Source organism: Python bivittatus, unplaced genomic scaffold (assembly GCF_059951505.1).
Source record: "Python bivittatus isolate LINGU-HERP-01145 unplaced genomic scaffold, Pbiv_v1 ctg000850_np1212, whole genome shotgun sequence".
Taxonomy (NCBI): Eukaryota; Metazoa; Chordata; class Lepidosauria; order Squamata; family Pythonidae; genus Python; species Python bivittatus.
The window spans coordinates 34590344-34617001 of record NW_028277112.1 but is presented as its reverse complement, the minus strand read 5'-3'; the positions used below and the strand labels follow the sequence as shown (position 1 = coordinate 34617001).

General features: G+C 40.0%; 1 protein-coding gene across 3 annotated transcripts in view; it reads right to left on the bottom strand.

Annotated features, from left to right (window-relative positions):
* Positions 1–24487, bottom strand: part of GOLM1 (golgi membrane protein 1) — a 47657-nt gene extending 23170 nt beyond the window's left edge. For 2 of the 3 annotated variants that reach the window (XM_015888247.3, XM_007429247.4), the window contains exon 1: positions 5513–5688. Coding sequence is in view for 1 of the 3 variants with exons in the window: in XM_088130288.1 (XP_087986414.1) it covers positions 21080–21136; positions 22267–22651 (442 nt within the window). In the remaining 2 variants the exon portion in view is untranslated. Of the gene's footprint in view, positions 1–5512; positions 5689–21079; positions 21137–22266; positions 22738–24090 lie in introns of those variants that run through there. The other variant, XM_088130288.1, reaches the window with a different exon arrangement.
* Positions 24488–26658: the final 2171 nt, after the last annotated feature.

Here is a 26658-nt window from a genome sequence, read left to right as displayed (position 1 = left end):
GGGTCTTTATTATTTAACCATTTCAAATAGAAGAACTAGCAGCCTGCTGGTCAATTTATTAATATCTGAGTCACCTGTATTCAGTACCTGTCATGATCTGCAGAATGCTCTGAAGTTGCTGCTCCCATGCTTGCACAGGAATCTAACTGACTGGTTCTCTGGAGTTTACTGAAACCATTGCCAATTATTTATCAGAAAAAGGAAGAATCCTTCTCTTTAACTGATTGATCTGACAACTCCAAAGATTCCTTATTGGCCTTATTCTTCTCCTCCAGAAGAGACTAGTGTTGTTTTTAAGTTTCAACAACTCTTGTCATAAGGCCTTGAAGGGATTTTGTAAGCTATAAGGATACTTTCTTGATTGAACCATTCCTGTTCTTCACTGCCCAAATTAAAATTACATTTCCTCTTTACTCTGACAACAGACTTCCATTTGCCAATAAATACATTATATAACTCTACATGCCCATTATGAAGTGGCTATGTGTAAATTTGTGTAATGTATAAATTTGTGATAGATGTACATTTCTAGTCTGAGTGGGGAATTTAACCAATCAGCTGAAGCATAGCACTCCTTTTGTTCTACTTAATTTGAACAGCAGTCTTTTCATCTTCTAAAACTGGGGGGGGGGGTATCTTTCCTCTATTCTCTACAGCTCATTAGAGGATAACCTCAGGACTAAAGGGAAATTGCTGCTTTCTAATCAGGGCTCCACCTCCACAGTCACTGGTGAAGCCGACAAATTGCAGGTACAACCCAACAGTCAACTATTAACCTTCCCTCTCCTCCCAAAATGTGTATTCAGCTGGTGGATTACCCATTACAGTGCCACTAAGACTACATGGGTGGATCCAAACAGATCCATCTGTTTCACCCAAAATCCTGCCAAATTGTTGCTTTCAACTTTCCTTAGAAGGGTCTTCAAGTTCTTCCTCTTAAAAGCATTTAAACTATTTATAAGGGGTTTGGTCATATGCACGCAATCTAGCATTTAAATATCCTCCAATTATAGTTGACTGCTGCAGGGTGGGCTTTGTCAACATAATTTCAATGCACCTCTAAGGGTTTTAATGTGGGCAATATCTGAAAAGAGGATACTGTGTGTGTGCGTGCGTGCATTTGGTTGTTTGCTTGCAGACATTTCATTACCAACTAGGTAACATCATCAGTGCAAGTGAGTGTGGGTTTTGCTCCTTGTTTATATACAGTATACATTATATACTCTGTGTGTGGAGTATATAATGTATACTGTATATAAACAGGGAGCAAAACCCACATTCACTTGCACTGATGTTACCTAGTTGGAAACATCTGCAAGCAAACAGCCAAGCTCAGAGCGCGCCAAGGACTTCACAATTCAACCCTGAGCTACATATATTCTCTTCTGTTGGGTACACAGTATGCTTTCATATTCCCTTATCAATTTGAACACAAAAAAATATACAAGACAAGACAAAACTTGTATATTTTCTTTTGTTATCTTGTCAAGAATTAAACTAGGGAATCTGTACACAACATAATTTTAAAGTATCTTAAAAAGTATCTTAACCTAGTATATATCTTCTGTGATATGCTTACCAAAGAATATACCTCCTTGTATGTGCAGGGGAGAGGAACTTAAAAGTGTTTTGGTTTTTTTGGTTTACATATATTATGTGTATAACCTAAAAAGAGAAATAGTGAAACTATGCATGTAATCTATACTCAGTATAATATAACCAACCTAATGTGTAACCCCCAGAATGCCTAATATTGATATTTATTTTTTGAAAAAATGATTTCACATCAATTTGCAGAACTTTAAAAAAAATGTATTTTCAGAAATTAATATTTCTAAGATATTAAAATTAAAATTTTAGAAAATTAGAAATAAGATAGCTATGGTCTGCAACTTATAAGATGACAAAAGTATTGATACATTATTGGAAAGATATTTATTTTATAAAGTAGCTCATTTATACAAAACACTGCCAAATACTTTAAAAATCATTTCAAATTTTCATTTTTCAGCATTTTTCAAATTCATGTTAGCTTGGCACTTTTCAAATTTTGTCATTTCATCACAGAAACATTTCCAAGCAATTATTGGACTTCAGTCCAGATGTATTTGAATGTTTAGGAGTAACTGAATGTTTAAGAGTAATGTTTTGGTACCAATTAAAAAAATTAAATATAGCCTTCTTCACAAGATTAAAATGGAATTTATGGGAGTATCTTTCATTATTATTAGTTGATAAAATACCTGCATTTACTTCCTAAAATTCTATTTCTAATCCCAGTTCCATTTCTATTACTTTTTTTTTTCTTATATGGCAAAGAATTTTCTTTTTGTAGATACACAGGTAGATAGGTAGGTAGGTAGGTAGGTATAGCCAAAGTATACAACACAAGCAAAAGCATAACAAATTAGAAGTATTATTTTGATTTCTTTCAATGAGAACAATTAATTAATGCAATATCATTCAGAATTCAAATACTGTTGATTATAAATTGAGTTAGTACTATATTCCCTTCTGATTAGAATGGTATATCATTTCTCACTGATGGTAAGAAATTAGTATTTGCTATCTTAATCCATACCTAAAATGTACTTTAGAAGTTCAGAAAAGATACACACAATTCTTAGCACCTGATCTTTCTCGTCTTCCAATCCTCAATCATAATCTTTTTAAGAGCAAGAATTTAAAGAAATGTTCAATAGAACATAGAGCATAGAATTTTATAGAATTATAGAATTATTGATGAAGACCCATTACTGCTGAATATATGTGGAAATGGACTGATCACAAATTTCTACTTGGTTTCAAATGTGTTAAATTCAATTGTTTCCTCATAAACTATCAATTAAAACTATTATCATTAGAAAAATACTATACATCTATTATAGCTCATTGGCTGGAAGGCTGGAAGTCTCAAATCTCCTCTCCCAGAAGTCCTCTGGGTCTTCACATTCTCACCCTGTCAAAAGCTGAAATTCAATGTTGGAGGAGATAAATACCACCTGGTTAGCACCACAGAGAAAACAAACCAACAGTCTAGTGTAAACTCCTGGGTAAGCATTTGCCAATTCCTACAGAAGATAGATAACTTGTGAATCAGATGTTCTCTCTGATTCAATACCTGAACCTCCCTTGGTTCTTGGAGATTCCAGCTGTTCATCAGAGGCTTTTGGGGGAGATGTTAAAACCCAGCCTTGTTTCATAAACTTTTGCCTTTTCTTTTTAAAAGGACCAAACTTATCCTCTCTCCAGCAAAAGGAGCTGAGGTCATTGAACAGGTGCCATGCCTCACTGGTGGTTGTGGATTCTGTCTGAGAAGAGGGAATGTATACTGGGAATGTTATGTGTTCTGTTCTCTGACATGGGAACTACCTTACAACATCTACATTTAAAATCAAGAGAATGAGAACAATATTATATACAATTCTTATACGGGTTCTTTTGAAAGTCTGGGAGGGTGATTTCCATTTAGAACTTGATGAATCATACTAGAATGCTTTGTGTCATAAAATTCCTTTTAGAGCTATTTCAGCAGCTCATCAAGAATTAATCATGAAAATAATCCATGGATGGCACTACACTTCACTAAAATTATATTATATAAATTCTAACTCTTCTAAATGGTGTTTGTAGGTTTGCACACAAATTGGTACATTTTACCATCTTTTATCGTAATGCCCATTTACTATAGTACTTTTAGTTGAAAGTTTTTTAAGAAACTGGGAAAATTTCTTCTTTAACAATGAATGCTGCTTTTAATTCATCATCCATAGTTCCCAAGGCATATAAACTGATGCACTGTAAGAAATTGATTCAATTTTCTGTTAGCTGCCAGTTTTGTTATCACAAAATATCAAAAAGCAGAAACAGACATTTCATTGGAACTCTGATACTTAAAGCATGGGAAACTACTTCGCCTTTTAAAAATGTACAATAAAGGCTACATTTATTCAAATCTGGTCACAATTTCTTAGCTATATGAATATTTTTCCTAACCAATAATCTAAACAGAAATATTGAAATAATTAAAATATTTGTATTTCAATTACATACGTATACTCATTTTTTTGCTCCTGTTTTTCTCTCAGGTTTTTCTTATTAACACTTTAAGTTTTTGCCTTGAGATTTTTTGTTTGTTCAGTATAAACACAGACCTTAATTTATCTTACTAGTTCATGTGACAAATTGTTAAAAAGACTTCCAACAGTTTAAAAAAATAAACAAAATACTACAGATGTTTGCAGTGAATACAGTTGAATTTTCCTATTTGCAAAGTTCAGTTGATAAATCAAAAGTTTGATTTTTGTGAAGAATAGATACACCCAAGTTGAATATTACACTTACAGTGGAAATGTGATTCCAGAGGGAGTAAATCAAATGCATCACAAATCTATTTGATGCAGCACCCATTTTTAACTAGTAATCCACAAAAAATTTAATATCTTCATTAGCCCAAAGACATATACGTAAAAATAAATTTCATGACCCTAAAGAACTAGATAAAAACAATGCAGATCATCAAACAAAGCAATTTCTAACATTAAGATACTAACATATTTTTTGTCAAGTTGCTTCCACAATTCTATTCAAACTCAAATTACTGTAGTTTAAATGGGTCTGGATTAATGGGTACCAAATATTTCAAACATAAACAATGCTCACCAGAATTAAGAGAGGTTATTCTGATATATGGGAAGGGGTTGGGGAGAAGGTGGGGTGTTCAATGTAAGTAACACCAGACTGTTTTCATATAACTTCCAGAGCATTATCATCAGCACTGATCTCCTTCTGTATTAACCACAGCCAAGCACATTTAATTTCCCAACCATCACAAGTTACATTTCTCCCAACCAGTAAAATCCCACCCTCAAGTAAGTTTCCGCTTACTTATTCAAGACGAATATCTGAGCCAAATTGTCTTAAGCCATAATGTTGCTAAGTATTGATCTGGACTTCACTGCTTGAAACAGATTTCAAAGCAGAGTATTGGAGAAAATCTGTAGAGGTGCTTTTCTCGACACACATTATTGCAAAAATACTCTACTATAGGTCGAAGACAGACCCTGGAGTGGAAAGCTGCAGATAGGATAAACCAAGATACTGAAACTGGGAGACCCTCAATAACAACCCTACTTTGGGGGTGCTTTTTCAATATAAGTGCAAGAGCTTTGCCCCACTTCCACCCTGCTCCTCTGAAGAACTGCACCCAGAGAGATTTTCCTTCCGCAGCACTCTGTCCTCAAGGGACCAGCCCAAACTCGATTCCTTGATCCAAAGGGGAATAAACAGCATTTCCTTAGAAGCAAAGTTGCCAGAAGGACTGACTGCCTAGGCAGGCAGACGCCGAGTGCCCAAACGGGCAGAGAGGATGGAAGGGGGAACATGGATGAGTGGATGGCGAGACTTCAGAGGGCAAACCTGAAGAGCTGGTAAAAACGGGGGAGCACAGAAAGACGTGACGTCCGGGGTGGGGGGACAGACCAGGGAGTCGGCTGCAATGAGAGGCGCTTACCTTCCTTGCCCCCCTCAGCCTCCTTCCTCCGCTCCGAGGCCCTCCTTGCTCCTAGGCTGGCTGGCTCACAGGTCACCCCGCCCGCTCAGAGGGGCGAAGAGGAAGTAGCTTTGGGTTTCGTCTCCCGGCGGGCGCCTTTCAAACCCTCCCCGCCCTCTCTCAACAGGAGCGGCAGGGAGCGAGCGGCTGAGGGGAAGGCGACTGGAGCTGCAGCTGCTGGGGAGCCAAGCTCAGACACCAGAAAGAGGAGCCAGAGGCGCTGGCGCCTGAACTACCGCTGGTGCTGCAGGAGGCACTGCGGGCAGAGCGGGAAGTGCAGGCGAGGGAGCCGCCGCCGCCGCCACCCAGGTGGCCCAGACAGGAGCTCCCCCTCTCGCCGCGCCGAGGAGGAAAAGCGGGCAGAAGCGCCCCGGCGGGGGAGCTCGGCCCCATCTGCCCGCAGCCGCGGGGAGCGCGGCGCGACGGGGAGGTGGATGGCGAAGGCGGAACCAAATCCCACAACACCTGCTTGTTCTTTCTTTGCGCCCCTTTCTCTGGTAGGTTAAGTTGGAGAATTGAGGAGATGCCTCCGCTAGAATAAACCCCACAAACTTCGCAGGGGACGTGCTGCTTAAATTGCCCCTTTCTGCGTACGATTCTACACCATACCCTAGACCAAAGTAGCCCTTCCTTCAAGTAAGAATGGGTTAAGAAAATGAAAAACCTGCAAAAGAAAGATGAGATTACTGTTATTTCTGCACGTGATGGAAGACCAAGACTACAGTGCTCCCCCCTCCTTCCCTTTAAGTAAGAGCCAGCCAGTTCGGTCTGGTGGTTAAAGCTTCGGGCTAGAAAGCAGAGACCCTGAGTTCTAGTCCTGCCTTAGGCATGAAAGCCGGCTAGGTGACTTTGGGCCAATCACTCTCTCTTAGCCTCACAGGGTGGTTGTTGTGGGGAAAATAGGAAGAGGAAAGTGTATTAGGTACATTTAAGTTATTTATAAAAATAATAAAAGTGGGATTAAAAAAAAAAGTAAGCCCCATCAAACACAATGGGACTTTGAAATATATACTGTACAGTGTAATTGCCAACGTAGGTATATTTTCTAGAGAGCAAGTCTCGCTGAACAGTAACGTTTACTTTTAAGGCAACAGGGATGAAATTAGCACACACCATTTGGTGTTGGGGTTATTTGCTACAAATTTGCTTTACAGTACAATGCATTTGCTCTAATAATGAATTCTGCTATCACCATTGTTTTAATTATAAGCTGTGTTATCGCTAGTAAAGATGCCAGTGGTAATCCATGCAGGAAAACAGTTCCGCCTAGCTCTTTACTTTTGATTAAGGACTTTCGCACTTCAGGGCATACCCAGAGTTCAAAGCAGTCTCCAGGAGGTCATGTTGCCCCTTATCCCCAGATGGCAGGGGGGGAAAGCTAGTACTGTATGAAAGCTGTGACCCATCTTTGGGCACTCTTTGTTCCAGCTAGTTTGGCTCCCTAGTTCTTCAAGCTGTTTAGCAGAGAATTAGGAAATCAATAGTGTTCTGTCTAGCAAGGACTGGGGGAGAGAGGCAGATCTGGCTCCTGTTATGTAACCCTTAAAGACACAGGAGACTTACTGTTTTCAACAAGGCGGCCATCACCTTGGTTCACAATTCATTCCCTAATTCTGTTCAGTAACAACTCAGTTTTCCATGTCTGCCTATGCCAGGGATGCTGATAGCTGTAGTTCAGCAATATCTGGCCATAGGCTTCCCATCCATGTCTTAATGTATAGGAACCCAGGGGTTTCTTAATTTCACTTTTTTCCAAAACAAAGGGCTGCTTTTTTTTCTACCCTTACCCCACTGATTAGTTGAAGTGCTGTCCATTTCTTGGTCAGCAGAAAAGTATATTGGTGTGAAATTCATTGTACCCATTGCAATCCCTTCTCTGCTGTTGCTCCTAGTCACTGCAGTTATGTGATGTTCCTCTAAGGCAGTGTTTCTCAACTTTGGCAACTTTAAGATGTGTGGACTTCAATTCCCAGAATTCCCCAGCACACATCTTAAAGTTGCCAAGGTTGAGAAACACTGCTCTAAGGTAATGGATGCCAAAGTCAAATAGCTTGCAGCTGTCCTTGGTAGTGCCAGAATAAGTGGGAAAATATCGCAGAGTAGCTAATGATGATTTAAGTCATGATCCTGGGACAATGTCATGGGGACAGAGTAAAAAAAAAAAAAATGATGTTGCCAGGACATGTTTGTGGTCACAGTTAAGTGCAAATGAGGAAACGCCCTGTTTATCCTAGAGCTCCAACAAGGATAAAGATGAGAGATGGAGAACTATCTAGGCAACTTGTGGACCTTGGCATAAATGGCTCAGTTTATGGAGAGGAAGTTGGTGTACCTGTGTAGTAAAAGTGGCATAAGGATGTTATTCACAAAACAGCATGAACAATTAAGATTAAATATATGATTGTGATATATGGATGTAATTCATATTTACAAGATACAGGGATCACATGATGCCTGAACCAGTGTGATGGTATGTGGGAAAGTTCTTGGGAGACTGGGCAAAGAGATACTGCCAAGGGATGGTCAGATAAGGGACAGCACAGCCCAATAGTGGGTGGGGCAAGAGTCTTCTTAGGGCTGTAAAGGAGATGAGGAGGTGGGGGGAGAATTGTATTTTCGGACTTCCAAGATTCTATTGGCCTCACAGTGTAAAGCAGATAAGAATCACAGCCCGAGGAGCTAACTCTATGTTACTGAAAGCTACATTGACAGAATCTTGCAAGCCTGAAAGTACAATTCTCTCCACCACCCCCTTCTCCTTTACAGCCCAAGAAACTAGGGAGGGTCTCTTCTGAGCCTCTTGCCCCGCCCACTATCCAGCTATGGACTATGCTGTCTCTTACCTGACTGTTTCCTTGGCAGTGTCTCTGCCCAGTCTCCCAAGGTCATTCCCACATAACAATACAGTGAGCTACCAGTTGCCTTCTGAGCACAATACAAGATACTAATATTGATCTTTAAAGCTTTTAAAGGCTTAGAGTCCAAATCTAACTATCAGAGGAATCACCTCTTCTTCTCTGTACTTCTCCAACTATTTACACCAGCAGTTCTCAAAGTGTAGTCTGAGGATCCCTGGGGGTCCTCGAGACCCTTTCAGAGGGTCTGCAAAGTGAAATATATACTTTAAAATTTCTTAGTTTTAATTTCTAATACAGTAAATATTGATAGATATAACCCACACAAGTCAAAGCTCTTTGGAGTCCTCAATCACTTTTAAGAATGTAAAGGAGTCCTGAGACCAAAATGTTTGAGAATTGATGATTTACACTATCAAGAGAGGGCATTTTGAAGCTCCCTCACCCCCAAAAGCTTGACATCTCCTGCATAGCTTCTAGGCTGTGAAATGTATTCCTTAGGGAGATGCATTTGGCCCCACTCTTTGAATATTTAGGATGACAAAACTGCATATATTTTGCCAATAATTAATAATTGTTAATGTATACTAATGTTTATTTTTAATCCTTATTTTAATGGTTTTAATGTCGATTTACATTTATTTCTTTATCACTGCCAGCCGCCTTGATGCTGTTGATGAAACAAAGTAGTGTGGTAGGAATTAAGTAAATAAACAAATTAAGAATTTATCATTAGATTCCTTTGGAATGACTGCCAACGTTTGCAGAATCAAAGCACTGAGTTCAGTAACCATATGAAATCGTGCTTCTAGTGGTGTCCACGATAACTTGCTGCTTTCATCAGAATGACAAAGTAGGGTAGCACTGCAACCTCTCCTGCTTCTGTGTGTTCAGCATCACAATGCAAGTAGAAAAGGGGCATGGCTTGCATTGTAACTCCACAGCAGTGACCCTTGTCCCCCTCCCTCCAGATACTGCTGCTTGCTCCTAGTACAAAAATTCACTGTAAAAATATAAATGCTATATATGTCAGATATAAACCACACTGGTAAAATAACAAAGCATCATCATGATGTGAATCCTAGACATTCAGACTTGAAGTTGGATACAAGTATGTTAAGTCACATGGTTTGTGTTGCCATATAACATACATTTCATCATCTACACCCCCTTGCTTTCTCCCCCACAGATCCCTTATAATTGCTATTCACTTAGAACATAAGTTCTTGTTGCCAATAGTGCCTGTAATTCTTCTATAATGTATATTCTCAGTCTTGCTGTTTTTTTTTTAAGTTGAGATACTGCAATTAAACAAAAATACTGTTACACAACTAGATTCCAAATATTAGTCCATTTGGGTTTTTGTTTGTTGTTCTTGGCCTCATACTAGTTTTGCACATGGGGCACATAGATAATTGCCCTGGAAACTGTATCTTCAACATATAAGAACTGGAAGCATTTTTTCCTAGATCTTTTTGGCATATCTTTTCTGATTATAGATTTTTATTATAATGAAATGGCATTATATTGTTTGACTAACTGTACTTCGCCAAGGCATACAACATTCTAATGCAGGCTGTGACACCAGGAAAAATACAGCTAAGGCACTGTTAGCTGCAGGGCTAAGAACTCAAGTGAGGTCCTCTAAATTTAACAGGTTTTATTTATATAGCTTCCATTATTATGGTTGGCTGCACAGTCAGCCAAATGTTTAGACTGGATTTAGCATTTTTATCCACCTATCATTTCCTTCCTAAGGACCTGGGATAGGCTGATGTTGTTTGATGCTGTTAAAGGTATCATCACAGCGTACAACAGTCAGATAAAAACAATACATATATAAAACAATCATTATAAAAATATAAAAAACAGTATTAAAGATTAAATATGATCAAAAACAAAATATACAAACCCCAGGCAGAGAGGGAAAGTATATCCATCTCAGTTGTTAAGCCATCTGAACATGTCTCCGGTTCCCTGGGACCCCCAGGCCGGGTGACATAACCAGGTCTTGAGGGACTTCTGGACATAGACATGAGCATGGAAAACATGGCCCATTTTCTCATGGAGTGAGACCAAGGGAATGGAAACAGTTTAAAACAATGACTAGATAGATATATATCATTGTTTAATTACAGTTTGTCAAATAAACCATAATTGAGTAGGTTTACACAGCACATTAAACCATAGCAAACCTTCAGTATCTTGGTGTCCTCCAAGTGTGTTGGATTAAAACTCCGATCAGTAAGATATTTGCTGAGGGTACCCAACTGGGAAGGAATCATCAATCATGGTTTATAATCCACAGTGGGTTCACACATTACAATAAGCAAGAACTAAACAAGATGTCATATTATGCAAACTAAGCCATTAATACCTCAAAATAATTGTCCTAGATATGTTGGTAAATTTTTGTGAATTCACTAATTAGGACTCATACATTATTCTTCTCATCTTATGTTAGTTTACTGAAATTACTATATTATTTGGATTACCTGTGTTGTGCATCACAAATTATGCTGATTTAAGATAGAGTTAGAGAGCCAGTTTGATGTAGCAGTTAAGGCATCAGGCTAAAAACCGGGAGACCAAGAATTCTAGTCCCACTTTAGGCACAAAGCCAGCTGGGTGACCTTGGGCCAGTCACTCTTTCAAACACAATAAAATTCCAAGATCTAAAGCACTCACAATGATATAAAAAAGTACTATAGCACTACACAAGAAAATACAAGAACCAGTGATTGCAATGCAATAGCAGCTTGATAAAAGACATCACAAAGTTAGCTGCTAAAATAAGCCGAGATGTAAACAAGAATTAAAACTGCCAGTATGTAATACAATTACAAAAGCACAGACCTAGAAAATTAATGCTGCATTAACCTGTTGCCAGAAAGGAAAAGCACTGACACAATGTGAATTTCTCTTTGGGAAGAGGCACATGTAATTGGATGGGGGCAGATGAACATAATATTGATTGAGGGAATGCTCTGAGAAAATCCTCTGTAGAAGATTTAAGGACACAGTTAGCTAGATATGTGAGGGGTTGTTAAATTAACTCTCAAGGTCTCAGGGTGTTAAGAGATTCTGAGGCATTCTTCCAAGCATTTTAAGTTTTCCTCAGAAAAGGTAATGTAGAATTTCTGGTCCCTGTGAAAACAGTTTACTGCTACATTTTGCATATTCTTCAAAGGCTGTCCAACACAGTTAGCCAAACAGGAGTTTACTAGAGCATAAATAATTGCACATATCTACATATAGGATCATACCTGGGATTTTTGATAAACTGATAAAAACTGCATTGTACCAGAGAGAACACTCAAGCTTCTCATACAGCAGGGTTCCTCAACCTTGGCAACTTTAAGATGGGTGGACTTCAACTCCCAGAATTCCCTAGCCAGCAAGGCTGGCTGGGGAATTCTGGGAGTTGAAGTCCACCCGTCTTAAAGTTGCCAAGGTTTAGGAACCCTGTAATACAGGAATGGAAAAATGAATCTGGCATAGTCTCATTCATTCATTCATTCACTCACTCACAGCCATATGGGCTAAATATTCCCCATTTTTTTGTAATGATAAGAGCCAAAAGCATTTCCAGCTACGACTTTCACAAAGATATCAAGACTCAATATGGGTTGCGTTAATGCAACATATTAAGCCATATTAATGCAACCCATATTAAGCCATATTAATGCAACATATTAACACTGTGTTCACACAATACACTGAAATAGGGAGGGTGAATCTCTTACATCATCAGCCATGCTTTAGATTAGCTAAATTATAAATGAATAAACCAACCACATGGACTGGGGTCATATAGTATGCAATGCCAAAATGTGTTGGTTGGTTGATCATTTAGTGTTTGTGGCCACTGAGCGACAAGCTAGCCAACCATAGCTTAGTTTAAGGAGTTGTGTCACTATCACTTGTATTACTTTAGTGTTTGTGGCCACTGAGCAACAAGCTAGCCAACCATAGCTTAGTTTAAGGAGTTGTGTCACTATCACTTGTATTACTGTATTACAAATTGTGTTTGACCGGGTGACCCACTGTAGCCTTGAGAGACAGTTTGGTATAATGGTTAAAGGCAGCAGGCTAGAAAGCAGGAGAGTTCCACCTCAACTCCTGCCTTAGGTATGAAACTAGTTCAGTAACTTTGGGCCGGTCACCCTCTCTTAGCCCTAAGAAGAAAGCAATAGCAAACAACTTCTGAAAATGTTGCCAAGAAAACTGTGTGGAGTTGTTCAGGGACTCGCCAGAGTCAAGACTGATTTGAAGGCACAATATAAAAGTAAATTCTAACCCTGGGACCAACTTATTGTAACTGAGCTTGTAGCAGAGCTTTGTGAGTGAATGTGTTGGACTTCGTAATATGTTTGTAATTGCTGTATTGCTGAATAAAATTTAATTGCATCTTTTCAAGAGTCTGGATTTCTGTAATCAGATTACAGTCTGATTAACCATTAAAGCATGATGTGCCAATGCTTACAAGAGAGAAGGCAAACCTGATCAAAAAATAAGATTTTTACAGGCATTTAAATTAAGAGCAAAGAGAGAAATACATAGCCAAACCAAGCAAGGATGAAGAATCAAGGAAAGGCTTACCAGGTGAAGGAATGAACAGATATGACTAAAGGAAGGAGCAAAGAGTAGGTTGCACTCAGCAAGTGCTTCTTGCAAGTAAAAGTCTGTTAACTTAAAAGAATGTTTACATAGCAACAAGGAAAACGCTAGTCATTCAAGGAGGAGAAGGAAGCAGTGAGGCAGAGCCAGTAAAACCACCTGGGTCACTGGAGGCCAGTAGTTTCCAGGAATACAGAGGATGTAGGAGTTTGACTATATCTGGATTTGCATAATCACAGTCTGTTGAATAAACCAGTATTGTGTAAAACTAACACCTATATTTTATAAAGGTTAGGGCTTAGTATACGTTGTGGGATGGACATAGCAGTTGTGTCATACAATTTACAGCCTAAAGCTTAGTGTAGTGAAAAATGAGTCACATTCTTGACCTTCTACACTGCCGTCTTTTGCTAAGGAACTGTGATTTGTTAAAATTACACCAAAAATACCTCCTCCCAGGAGAATTCATTAATAGCAACCTCATTTTAAAAACCTGTTTGTCCCTTATAATATAGTAAGATGCACAATTAAACCATGGTTTAGCCTTTATTCAGCAGGCTACAATAGCTGAGTCAACGAATCTTATTAAGCACCAACCCAATATATAAATTGCAAGGACTTCACACATACTATTCCAAATTGTGCGTGGGGGGGGGGGACCCACCATATAAGCATTTGCATATGGAGGTTGACCAATGTTAGCCTGAACTCAGGTGGAGTTCTCTACATGGGGAAATTAACCATGTTCACACAGCACACTGAGCAAGAAGGCTTAGTATTAAGAACATACCCAACCCTCTCTACTCTTGAAGACAGAAAATCTGAATCCTTTTTAAAACAAGGGCAGAACTCAGAAGACAGAACTGGAGATGGAAGAGGTTGGCTACTGAGGCTGAGAAAAATGATGTTCTTTCCAACTTTCCAGCAGCCTCAGAATTAACTTACTGGAATTCCCAAGGAAGCAGGATGTCCAAGAATAATTACACAGAGGGGATATCGGTTTTGGAAAACTGTCTCTGAACAAAATAAGTACAAATATTTAGCTGGAAATATTGCATGGAATTGAATCCTTTTTAATTCTGCTATGCTAAAGCCTCCTTTTATTTTTGCATACAAGGGAAGTGTGTACAGTATTCATGATTCATTTCTGTAGAATCTTATGATGTAATAAGTTAAATCCAATTTAATTTCTAATCCCTTTGAAAATAGGGTTGTTGTTTTTTTCCTGTTTGTATCAAGCCTGGAGTGTCCATAGGTGGAGGTCAAGAAAGACAAGATGGCAGCCTTGACTGTGTGATCAAAAAGCAAATGCAACACACATTAGAAAGGGATGGGGCTTTGATCACACAGTTGGGGCCCCCTACTTGTTTCTGGACTTCCCCCTATGGACACCACTGCCTGGAACATTTCTTTTGCATTTTTTTTTTTGTACCGCCTTATAGATTTTCTGTTTAGTCACTGAACCTGATCAAAGCAATTCTATATTTATCTCCTTTAACAGGAAAGGTTTGGATCTTAATATCTAAAGCAGTGTTTTTCAATCTTGGAAACTTTATAGTGTGTGGACTTCAACTCCCAAATTCCCTAGCTATCATTGAAAAACACTGATCTAAAGATTTTAAAAAAGTTATTGCAGTTTATCTTTTACCTTTTCTTTTAAAAAATGATTTTGATTTTGTTTGTTTCTGGTGAGATTGGTCTACCTCCCAAGGAGATCATAAAGGTCGGAAACCTCTAGTTACACATCGTCAAGCTACATGGCCAGGAGGTTGCATTACAGATTTCTTTTTCATGTTTACCATTTAATTACCAGAAAAGCAGCACAGGTTGTAAGAACTCCCTCTCATACAGGATGCCAAGTAATATGCTGCTTGGAGAATAGATGGAGACAGTGCAACTTTCAAACCACTGACCTAAAGCACAAGGTAGGGGCAAGCTATGAAGACCAGAGGGATACCAGAAGAAGAGACCTCCAACCTTCCACGCTATCAGCTGTTCAGCTGCAAACCTGGATGTTATAATCAACAACAAACCTATGGCACAGCATCAGATTAATGGGATTCAAGATAGTAACTGTTAAGTGTTTACACAACATGGTAAATCAAAAACATCAAGAGAAGCCCACAGGTAGGGGGTTAAAAATGGCAGTGCATCTGCTTTTACAGTCTGAGGTTTCTTTGTTGGCATGTTCCAAGAATATGCCCATTGTCTCTTTGAAATGATTATTTCAAAACAAGAGAGTCCCCTGATTTCCCTTTTTTAGGTTAGTGTTTCATTTTCTATAGAAATATTCCAACAACAGGAAGCACTGAGGGCAGTCCAGGTGACAGTAGAAGAGAGCCTTGTTCTGCCTATTCAAGGAAGGGATGAAAAAACATCACTTCAAGGATTACAAGGAAGCTTGAGAAATGCAAGAAACTCTTTCTGATCTCACAGTGTATAAAATTGAAAGCTAGCAGCTTCTAGCAAATGAAATTGGGCAAGAGAGCTTTATTATCCATTGGTACATGCTTTTAAAATTCATCACCGTGTGCATACAAGCTTGGTGCCTTTTAGATGCATTTATATTGGATTGGGACTACAGCAGTCCCAAATGCCTTCCTTCTCAGCCATTATGCTGTTGTCCTAACACACCAAAGGCAGGCGAAAATGAGGCAGTCAGTGATTACAATGCTGGACTAGGTATAGCAAATGTGCTCCTGATCCTCTTTGATCTGTTCAGGGGTATCAATAACAAATCATAATTATGTAAGCATGATATGTCATGATATCACAGTACAAATGATACCATGAAATCTACTTCAAGTAACTTATGACATATGTTTATGAAGATTCTCAGTCACCCAGGTGGAATAGTCTGGAGGTTGAGTCATGGCAACTGGACTTAACTTTTTGGTTAGATTAGTTAGGTTAGGTTAACCAAAAAGCTAAGAAGTCCAGTTGCTATGACTCAGCCTCCAGATAACTTATGACAGATCATCCACATGTCACAATTTGCCCTCATGGCTTCCTGTAATGGTATGCGGGAATGAAGAACCACAGACTAGACAATGGTCAGACAAATGACAACTGAGTCTGCAGAAGGAATGGGGGTGTGGCAAACATCTCAGAAGGGACCCTAGTTTCTTAGACTATAAAGGTGAGGGAGGTTGGTGAGATGTACTTTCAGACTTGCAAGATTCTGTTAATGTAGCCTTACAATTAAGATAAAGCTAGTACTTTTTGTCTGGACTACCTCGCAAGGCTGACACTTCCCTACAAGGAAGCTTCTAGCTCTGTTACAAAGCTTGATGGACGGCCATGAGGCCAGGACTGAGGCTTGGTGTAAGTCTTTAAAATAAACTGAGACCTGCACAATGTTATCTGAAATGCCCAAACAACAGGCCCAGCTAAGGCAGCCATGCCCTCTTCTGGGACAATGCATCCCATCCCATCCACTGTGCCATCCCAACCCTTTATCTGTGCATTCTGAGCATATTCAGTATAATTGCACTTTAGGCTTTCTCTTAGAGGGATCTTCTACCCCATAAAATTTCATTTATGCGTGTGTAAGCAGTAGACCCCAGCCAAACTGCTACTATCTCTTATACTGTACACCGATAGTGCCATGATGTCTACTAAAGAGTTTAGTATTAATAGCATTTTTTTTTCACTATACAGGGATGGTAATGCTTCAATGTACAGACTAGAAATTCTGGGAGTGGTAGTTCCAACACACACACACACATACACACACAAAATTTGGCATATATATCACTGCTTGCAATTCCTTTCCTCAAGCATAGTCATAGTATCCAAAGGGACTGCAATGCTGTCCCTGGTTTTTCCAATATTGACATTTCTGCAAAGCAACGATTTAGGTATGGTTCACATTTAATTCCTCTGTCACAGCACAGTAATTGTTGCTAGATAGGAGCTGTTTTAGCTCGGATGGCTGTCTGTAAGCAAGGATGGGCCTGCAATATAAGAACTGTGAAAAGAATCAATTCCTTTTGTTATTTTATTTATTATTTTATTGCTAAAGACCTTTTATTCTTGACAGGGTTCGCTTTAAGTACAGCAGAAATGACACAAAAGAGTCACACCCTTTTGTATCATTTTTGTTCATCCCAATAAAGCTATCAACCTGCTTTGGATTTTAGATGTTTTTTTCTCTGTGGACCAACAAATGATTTTATGCAAAGTTATATGTCTGCTACCATCTATTGGCCAGTTTAATATTGAATAAATATGTTTTACTTTGCCCCCTGGCATGATAGATGGGTGTTTTTTTGTTTTTTTTAACTGCTGTTGCATGTTACCAAATAGCATTTCTTCTACCATCTACCATTTTATTCCTTAAGATGCTTCATATTTGTACAGTGGTACCTTGGTTCACAAACACTTCTGTTCATGAACAATTTGGTTCGCGACCAGCACCGTTCGCAAAATTTTGCTTCCGTTCGCGAACTCCGCATCAGGTGACGAACATGACCCGCAGCCATTCTCCCTGCTGTGACATGTGGTCGTGGCTTCCTGTAGGCGAGATCACGGTTGCAGACAGACACTGGCTGTGAAGCTTTTTGGTGTGCTTTTTAGCATGGCTCCAAAGAAAGTGCAGAGCAAGCATGGTGGTAAAAAGAAAGTGCAAAGCAAGCTTGGTAAGAATAAGGTTTTGAAGAAAATAACCATTGAATTGAAGAAGGAAATTGTAGAAAAGCATGAGCGTGGTATTTGTGTGACTGATCTGGGCTCGGAGTACAAGATGTCGAAGTCGACAATCTCGACTATTTTGAAGAATAAAGATGCCATCAAAGGAACTGATGTGGCAAAAGGAGTAACGATGTTAACCAAGCAGAGGACACAAGTGCTGGAAGAGGTGGAAAAACTTTTGTTAGTGTGGTTGAATGAGAAACAGCTGGCAGGTGATAGCGTTAGTGAAGCTATGATCTGTGAAAAAGCCAGGAAATTGCATAGTGATTTACTGCAAAAAAACCCCTCTACAAGCACAAGAAGTTAAGAATTTAAAGCCAGCAGAGGCTGGTTTGGTAAATTCTACAAGAGAAGTGACATCCACAGTGTGACAAGACATGGTGAGGCTTCCAGTTCTGACAAGACTGCTGCAGAAACCTACAAGAAAGAATTCGCGGAATTCATGAAGGCGGAAGGATACGTCGCTCATCAAGTGTTCAACTGCGATGAAACAGGGCTCTTCTGGAGGGTTATGCAGCGCAGGAAAAAACAAGTGACATTAGACAAATTTTTTGCCAAAACTCAGCCTGCAGCTAAGAGACAAAGAAGAGAGGAAACCCCTGAAGGAGATCTCCCCAATGTCCTTTTGGAGGGGGACTCTCCCTCCAAACAATAACCGCCTCCCCACCCACTTTCCTGTCCTCCACGCCAGAAGTCGCCTCAAGCAAGGTTAGTGTTCTCTCTTCATACTGTACTGTACTGTACTTTCATATTTTTGTGGTTTAAAAAAAAATACATATGGTTCAGAACGGATTAACCGTATTTACACTGAACCTTATAGGAAAATTTGATTCGGTTGGCGACCAAAATCGGTTGGCGGCCACATTGGTAGGAGCCAAAACGGATTAACCGTATTTACATTGAACCCTATGGGAAAATATGATTTGGTTCGCGACCAATTCAGTTCGCGACCAGAGTCGTGAAACAAATTAACTTCATGAACCGAGGTACCACTGTAACTTCACATTTTTTGCTTGCAAGTTCAGTGATTAAGCCAGGCAACAATACAGTTCAAAAGACAAATTCTCCTAAACAAAATACATATCTACACAGACTAAAAAATGCTCATTAAACCATATTTGATCATGAAAAGAATAACTGCTGAATCTTCAGATTTAATACTATATTAAGAAGACTTATACTTGCTGTCATGAATACAGATAAGTCAAAGAAATGGCTCTTCTTTCTAAATTGTATATACTATTTCAACCAAGCATACTACTTAGAAATCTTGCATAAGAGGTTGTTCTGCAGCAGTTATATATTTATCAATAAGCTCGTGTTAATATTATTAACAGGGACTCTATATTTGTATATTTGTACATAATATACAGCCACAAATCCATATTCATATGTAGAATTTCACTTATTTTTTAAGGACAACACATACAATGCTCAAGTAGAGTCTGAGATTAGGTATCATGATAAAGTATGGTATAACTATGGTTTATTGAATAAACCAGAATTCACTGGCATCACATAACACACTAAACCCCAAGCGGTGCTTTACCAACTATAATGTTGGGTCCTCACCACACATTAAGCAAGTCCTTATATCGCAGGCCCATCCTTGCAATAGCCGTTTTTCTCTCACCCCGAAATACTCATCACTGAATATTCTTCTTAAATTACAGGTCATTCTTCTGCAAGATGTATCTATGGTTCTACTCCCAATTTTATCCTCATTGTTACCTTCATAATAGTGTCTGTATACCACTGCTAAGCACTTAAGTTTATTGGTGATGTAATGGAAGGTATCTGTGAGGAGGAGACTGGTATGGGAGATCAAGGCTGTCAGGAGGGAGGCAGTGCATTCCAGAAAGGGGGACAAGGCAGGCGCTTTCTCAGTCCGCAGCAAGACCGCAAGAAGAAGAAGAGGCTTAGACTAGCCCCTCCCTAGAGTATCACGGGGTATATCCACTAGTTGCTGTAGTGTAGAGTTAGTCTGGCGAGAATGATGTCAGGCTCAACCCAAGAACGACGATGAAACAGTCCAGTACAGTACAGTTCCTTTATTTGCTTACACCTAGACAGAATCTCGCCAGACTAACTCTAGTCCACTACAGCAACTAGTCGATATACCCTGTGATACTCTAGGGAGGGGCTAGTCTAAGCCTCTTCTTCTCACAGTCTTGCTGCGGACTGAGAAAGCGCCTGCCTTGTCCCCCTTTCTGGAATGCGCTGCCTCCCTCCTGACAGCCTGGATCTCCCATACCAGTCTCCTCCTCGCAGATACCTTCCATTACAGGTGATATTATATACATATATACTTACAGGTCTATAATAGACAATATTGATCAACATATATAGGGATTATTACTAATCTGACGTAAAACGTCATAGATCATAGACATAGTCAAGAATATGGATTTTATATTGAATTCCAAAAGCCTTGCTTCTCTAGCTCTTTCAACAAGTCTTTTTAGATCTGCCAAACAAAGGACTGTAAAGTTGTTTGCACTGCATCCAGCAATCAGAATAGCCTTTACTTCTATCTGTATCAGTAAAATGAGATAAGTACTGAAGTTGGGATCAAGTAGCAAGATTATAAATCAGTCTTCCCCAATACAGCACTTTTTAGATCTGGTGGTGTAGAGAGTAAAGAAGATGACCTTGATGGAAATATGTAGGTGTTGTTGCCTAGGCAAATGGGGCTAAAGCAGTATTTAAGTCCAGAACATCCAGATTATGTTTGGAAATGGCTCAGATACCTCTCTAATCCATTGAATTATAAGGTGGGGAGGATAGCACAATCATACTCGCAAGGTTTTTATAGCCAGTCTTAATATAAATAGTTTTAGCTTTCCTGTGGAGTTGATTTCCTGCTCTGATCTACCTAATGGGGCTGAGAAGGGGGACTGCAACTTCTGAATTCTACATGAGAGCCATCTGGAGAACACCAGATCATGAGATTTTATAAATCAACAAAAAATAATAAAAGGCTGTTGTAGCAAAAAATTAGGGTTGGTTTGCTGGAAACCACAATAGCCCAATATGGTTATTATATTATATATAGTTATTATAAGCAAATTACTTAATAGCATCACACTATATATCCAGCACAATGTGTTGTTTACTGCTTGTTTACAAAGATTCTCTCCCAAATTTCAGGGACTGCTACACATTCACAGATGTTAATTAGTTTGTAAAAGGAAGAAAACCATCTCTTTTGAAAATGCGAGGGACTCATCAATTATCCAGTCTTTAGGTAGTAGGGGAAGGATGTATTCTTTTGCTTCCGGAATTAGGGTTGTGACAGGTCCCTTACTGTAATTTGCTTTCCTCCAAAGTCCCACTGTTTTTGGCTTTCGTTTTAACAGACCTTTGAATAATTTCCATTGTAGGTCCTCCAGGCCATCAAAAGTTGCATATTTTGTTTCTTTAAAAAGAGAGAGAAAGCACAGAATATCAGATGTAAACATCATAGTGAATATGTTACTTCTTGACTGCAAACAAATTAAAAAAGCAATAGCACTCAGTGTATCATACAGCAACATTTATTATGTGACTGGGAACTGTGAATGCCAGACCCCACCACACGCCTATTGCTGCTAGGACCTTGAGAATTCAAAAGAAAGAGAACAAGCTTAGTAATGCAATTCTGTTCCTGTAGATCAGGGTCTGGAAACTGGTCTTCCAAATATTGTACAGCTACAATTCCTAATACTTGGCATCACCAGCCATGCTGGCTAGGGAACCTTCTGCAGAGGTCCTGCATATATGTGCATCTGTAGATGCACACTTATGGAAGAGGCTACTTCCACTGCTGTAACTTGAACTGAAGGAACTGGAAGTTCAACAGCAAGCTTAAATGACTACATTCATCACTGTCCTCCAATTAATGCCACCTCTGTTTCAGCTACTAAGCTTTAGACAAAGCTTGACGTGTATTGAAACTGATAGTTTAATTTGGGCCTATCTAATCTGGGCCCTTTCCACACATTTCCCAGCCAGCATGACAATTTCTGAGAATTCTAGAAGCTGAAGTCCAGACATGGAAGACAATCAGGTTGGAAACTATGGGTCATGTAAATGCTCTGGAGCAAGGCATCCTCCAGATGTGTTGGGACAGCTACTCCCAGAATTCTTAGTCTAGTGCTCATAGTATAGTGACTAAGATAGGCAGATCTGGAATGAGAGATTCACAAACTACAGATGGACTTCAGGAAATTATGAATTTTACTACTAGCTTTTAAGCAGGAATTCTGATTTGTGGCAGACTTGGTTCCTCTGACATTAATATTTATCTCCAGCTTCCATCACGTTACAAAAAAGCTAGTATCCCCATCAGGGGCTGTTTAATCTTTTACCTCTCTTATAACTCACTTCTGAACACAGTATTTAGGAGATCTCCCTAATTTCAAAGGGATCCACTACCAAATTAATAAGCTTTGGCTCAAAGGCCAACTTTCATTCTAAGTTTTTAAAATCATTATCCCATATTTTCATTTAATCTTATTAATCTGAGTGCTTTACTCATTTCTTATTGCATTTGAATACATAGTCAACCTTGAAGTGTCTGTTCTTTTGCTGGTTCAAGTGGTGGTTTCTTCTTTTTGCGCCTCAGCATTAAAGAGTCTATCCTGCACAGTATCTCTCCTGTGAGACATCGTTTCCTGATGGTGGAAAATGGCAAATGAACACAATTCTTGATTAAAACCAGGTAAGGAAGCAAATATGCTGGTGGCAGTCCCCCAAGATAAGGTTTCTGTTTGCTTTTTGACCCAAGCAGATGTTTTGAAGCCACAGGTAAACAGCAATCTTCAGGAAGTACAGATGTGCAAGTATCTCCATGTTTTGTAGTGTCGTTAACTGAATCTTTTTTAATGACTGCATCTTCCTGAAGCATGCTGGAGCAGATGGAGCTGGGTTCCTGGAGTTGGTCTTCATCCATTTTTGAAGCTGTGCTTCAAGAACTGCTGACCGGCATGGAGAAGAGTTGTAAGGTTCTTTAAAAACCATTCCACATAGTTGCTTCATCTACCCTTATTTAAAGATTACAAGAGTTAGTAGCAGTTCTGTTTCCACAATACACATGCACAAACACAAGTCTGTAGTATTCCTTAAAGTATTTCAGTTCTTTTTATCTATAAAGTGATTCACGACAAACTAAAAATTAAAACAAAATGAAACCAAAAATTAAAACAAGAATGAAACCAATTGCACATTTATAATTTGATCAGTAATATTCAAAGATGACATAATATCTAATAGTGTCCCTGTTCACACATAATATTAAGCCATAATAATGATCAGTAATTAACATATGTTTAGCTTAGCTTTGGCTTAGCATGATTTATGAACCTAGCCAATTGTAGCTGATTTAAACCACAGCTCAGCAAACTGTATTTAAGAGAAAGGCACAATGGGTTTTTTTATTTAGTATAATGTACAAGCCCACCCATTATAGTTTGAAAACCATGGTTCCATGCTTGCAGTAGATTAGTAACGGAAAGCAATATATTCCAGCCAATTGTCTAGTAAGAAAAAAAGTTCTCTTCATCCCTTTCAATGCTCTTTCCAATGAGTTGTATTCAACACAATTATAGCACCCGTACTTGGATCAATTATAAAACCCGCTCATTATATAAATATAACAATGACCATATTCCGCATATTCCAGCTGACTGTATTTTAACTTCTGCTTGCTTGCCACTGATGCTGGCTAGTTTGTATTCAGCACCACTGAGGAAACAGGAGGATAGAATTGTAATAAAAATTCCCACCACCACAAATACTTAAGGTTTGATTAGTATACCAAAGCTGCATCTGGTAGGTCTAACTCATCTGGGGCTCAAAAATCTAGATGACTATTAAACAGCAGCAACAAATCAGAGCATTTAGTATCTCTTGGCTGCCATCTACTGGTAGTCCAGATTTTGACAACCCACCTAGCTCTTCTGAAGCACTCTGAATTAATCAAGTTCTTAAGGAATGCACAGACTTCCGTTTCTGAGCTCTAGAATTGGATGGATCATCCAACAAATCTACCCAAAGTCCTCACTGCAGGCACAAATTATCCTACTTATGCATATCATGCGAAGACCCACCTCTCCGGAGAAGGCTCTAATGCTGGAAAAAGTGGAAGGAAAGAGAAGAGGACGACCAGCAGCGAGGTGGATGGACTCAGTTACAGTGGCAATGGGTGCACCGTTGCAAGACCGGCTTAGGGACAGATTGTCATCAAGAAAATCTCTATGTAGTCGCTAGGAGTCAAAAACGACTTTACGGCACATAAGCAGGATTGCCCGGACTCGCATAACAAACCCACAGTTAACCACAATGGCTGGGTGCACACACCACGCAGAAGTAGGAGAGCCACATGAAACTTACCCAGCCTAGGACATGTCCATTAAGCCTTTTCGTAGTTTATAAAACTTCCCACGTCTACATGGAAGGGGAAAGGAAGAGAGAGACGAGTACGCACCAGATCGTCGTCATTTGCGACAAAGAAGCCAAACCTACGTACGGAAAGGAGGGTCTGATTTCCGAAGAAGCTCCCTCAGAGGATCTCGATTTTTCTGGGAAAGAAAAGCGGGCGTCCCTTTGGGGCCGGAGGAATTCTTACCGCTTGGTGCTCCAAACATTCCCATCGCAAGACGAAAGAGATGGATTAGAAAACCAATGAGCAACCTTTGTGGCTGCAAGAGACTGGAAAAAGTACCAGAAGTGTGATAGATCGGTTACGTAGAAAAATACAGACAACGTAACTGTTTAGGGTTTAAAGATTACAATAAATACAAACACAGGAGCAAAACTTACGTAGCGAGGTGGGAGGGAGCACGCATGCGCCTCGCCCCGCAGAGCCCAGCTGCGGTATCGGGCCTCTTTCTCTTCTGGACCGCTGAACCAATCAGTGATTTCAAAAGGATTTCTCATTGTCGCCTCACAGTTTATACCACAAGCTCTGTGTTTGGACTGAAGGTAAGGTGTTTGGTGAAACCAAGTGGCTGGGCCTGCCAGCCGGGCTTAGCGCGACTCCCCTCTATGAAATCATAGCGAGAATCATCGAGCAGCTGGGCGACGCTGGCCTGGAAAGGAGGCTCGCGGCGCGGTGCTCGAAAAAAGGGCTCCATCCAGCCGCAAACCATTCGGCGTCGAGGTGGAAGCAAATCCCATTGAACCATGCACACCGGCTCCGGCTGCCTGTTCAGTGGACGAATTGGGCCCCCCGGACTGAGTCTCCACCCTCTTCGCATTTCGTTTGCGAGTAGGGTTGCAACTCCGGGGGCTCACTTCTGAGCAGGCGTGGGAGGACCGCGCATCAGTGGTACTTAAAGGTATGGACCCATATTAGGAATCTCATTAGAGCGTGGAGAGCCTGTGGTTTACTACAACAGCCAGCAGCCTCAGCCAGAAATGCCGGGAGCTGCAGTTCAAGATCAGGAGGGCCCCAAATTGCCCAAGCCTCATTAAGAAAAACGAAAGTGTTGCCTTAAGAAGCAAGATTGGAGTGGTTAAGACAGGATAGCAAAATGTTACTTATGGGCTAAATTTAAAATTATTCTGTTTGTATAAAATATGCAACCCAATTTTCTGAGTTTGTAATTCACTGAGATGTGAAAAATTCATCCCATGTCTGATTTTAAACCAAGTGACGCTGTGTGTGCGGACAGTGGATGCGTGGAATCATATTCCAAGTTCTCTGCAGTTGTGTGAACAGGTATGATCAATCTGGAGGTTGAGTCATGGCAACTGGACTTCTTTTCTTTTGATTTGATATGTTTCACTGCTTGTCCAAGCAGCTTCTCCAGTCTAGAAAGTTGGTTAGGGGAGACCGCATAAATGTCTTCCAGGGGGCTGTGTTTCTCACTAACATGATGGGCTCATTGAAGGGACAATAGGAGATGTGATTAGAAGAGTCTTTGGGATGTGGATATCTTGCTCCTAAACCCTCACTCATCCCCAAGTGGGTTGTTAAGTGCTGCCTCCCTGGTGAACCTATGAAGTGGTCTTAATCTTCCTGGGGACTGGTGAAAAAGCAGCATGAAAAATGGGAGGCAAGTTGTGTCTGAGGCCTCCACCGCTATTGAGGGAAGGATTTTCCACTTTGGCATAAGTGGATTCCTTCACTCCTCTCTCAAACCACCTATTTTCTCTGTCCAAAATGTGAACATTATTGTCCTCAAATGAGCATCCTTTTTCCTTTAGATGAAGGTAAACTGCTGATTCTGGTCCTGTGTTGTTGGTCCTCCTGTGCTGGGCCATCCTCTTGTGTAGAGGCTGTTTGGTTTCTCCAGTGTAGAGCTCTGAACACTCCTCACCGCACTGGATTGCATATACTACATTGCTCTTCTTATGTTTTGGTGTTCAATGTTTAGGGTGTACAAGCCTCTGTCTCAGTGTGTTAGTGGGTTTGAAAAACACAGGTATGTGGTGTTTTCCAAATATCCATTTTATCTTCTCCGACACACCAGCCATGTATGGAATGACAAGATTCTTCTGTTGACTTTGGGTCTCAGCTCTGTCTGCCATTTTTCTGTTGGATCTAGAAGTTGATTTAATAAAGGCCCAATTTGGATACCCACAGGCCTTAAGAGCTGTCCTCAGGTGTCTGTTTTCTTTCTTTTTGGCATCTATGGAGCTGGGGATGGTTTCTGCCCTGTGGTGTAATGTCCTGATGACTCCTAGTTTGTGCCGCACTGGATGGTGGGAGTCAAACTGCAGGTATTGGTCTGTGTGTGTGGGTTTCCTGTATATCCCTATTTCTAGCTTGCCACAGGTCCCAATTAGAACCTCAGAGTCTAGAAATGCCAGCCTGTTGTCCTTGGTGTCTTCCCTGGTGAACTTGATGTTTGAGTCTATGGTGTTTATATGGTCACCTTGCCACTATACTAGCACCTCTGGTTGGACATACTGACCACCACGTTCATAACTGAAGAATTTGCTTCTAAAGTAAGA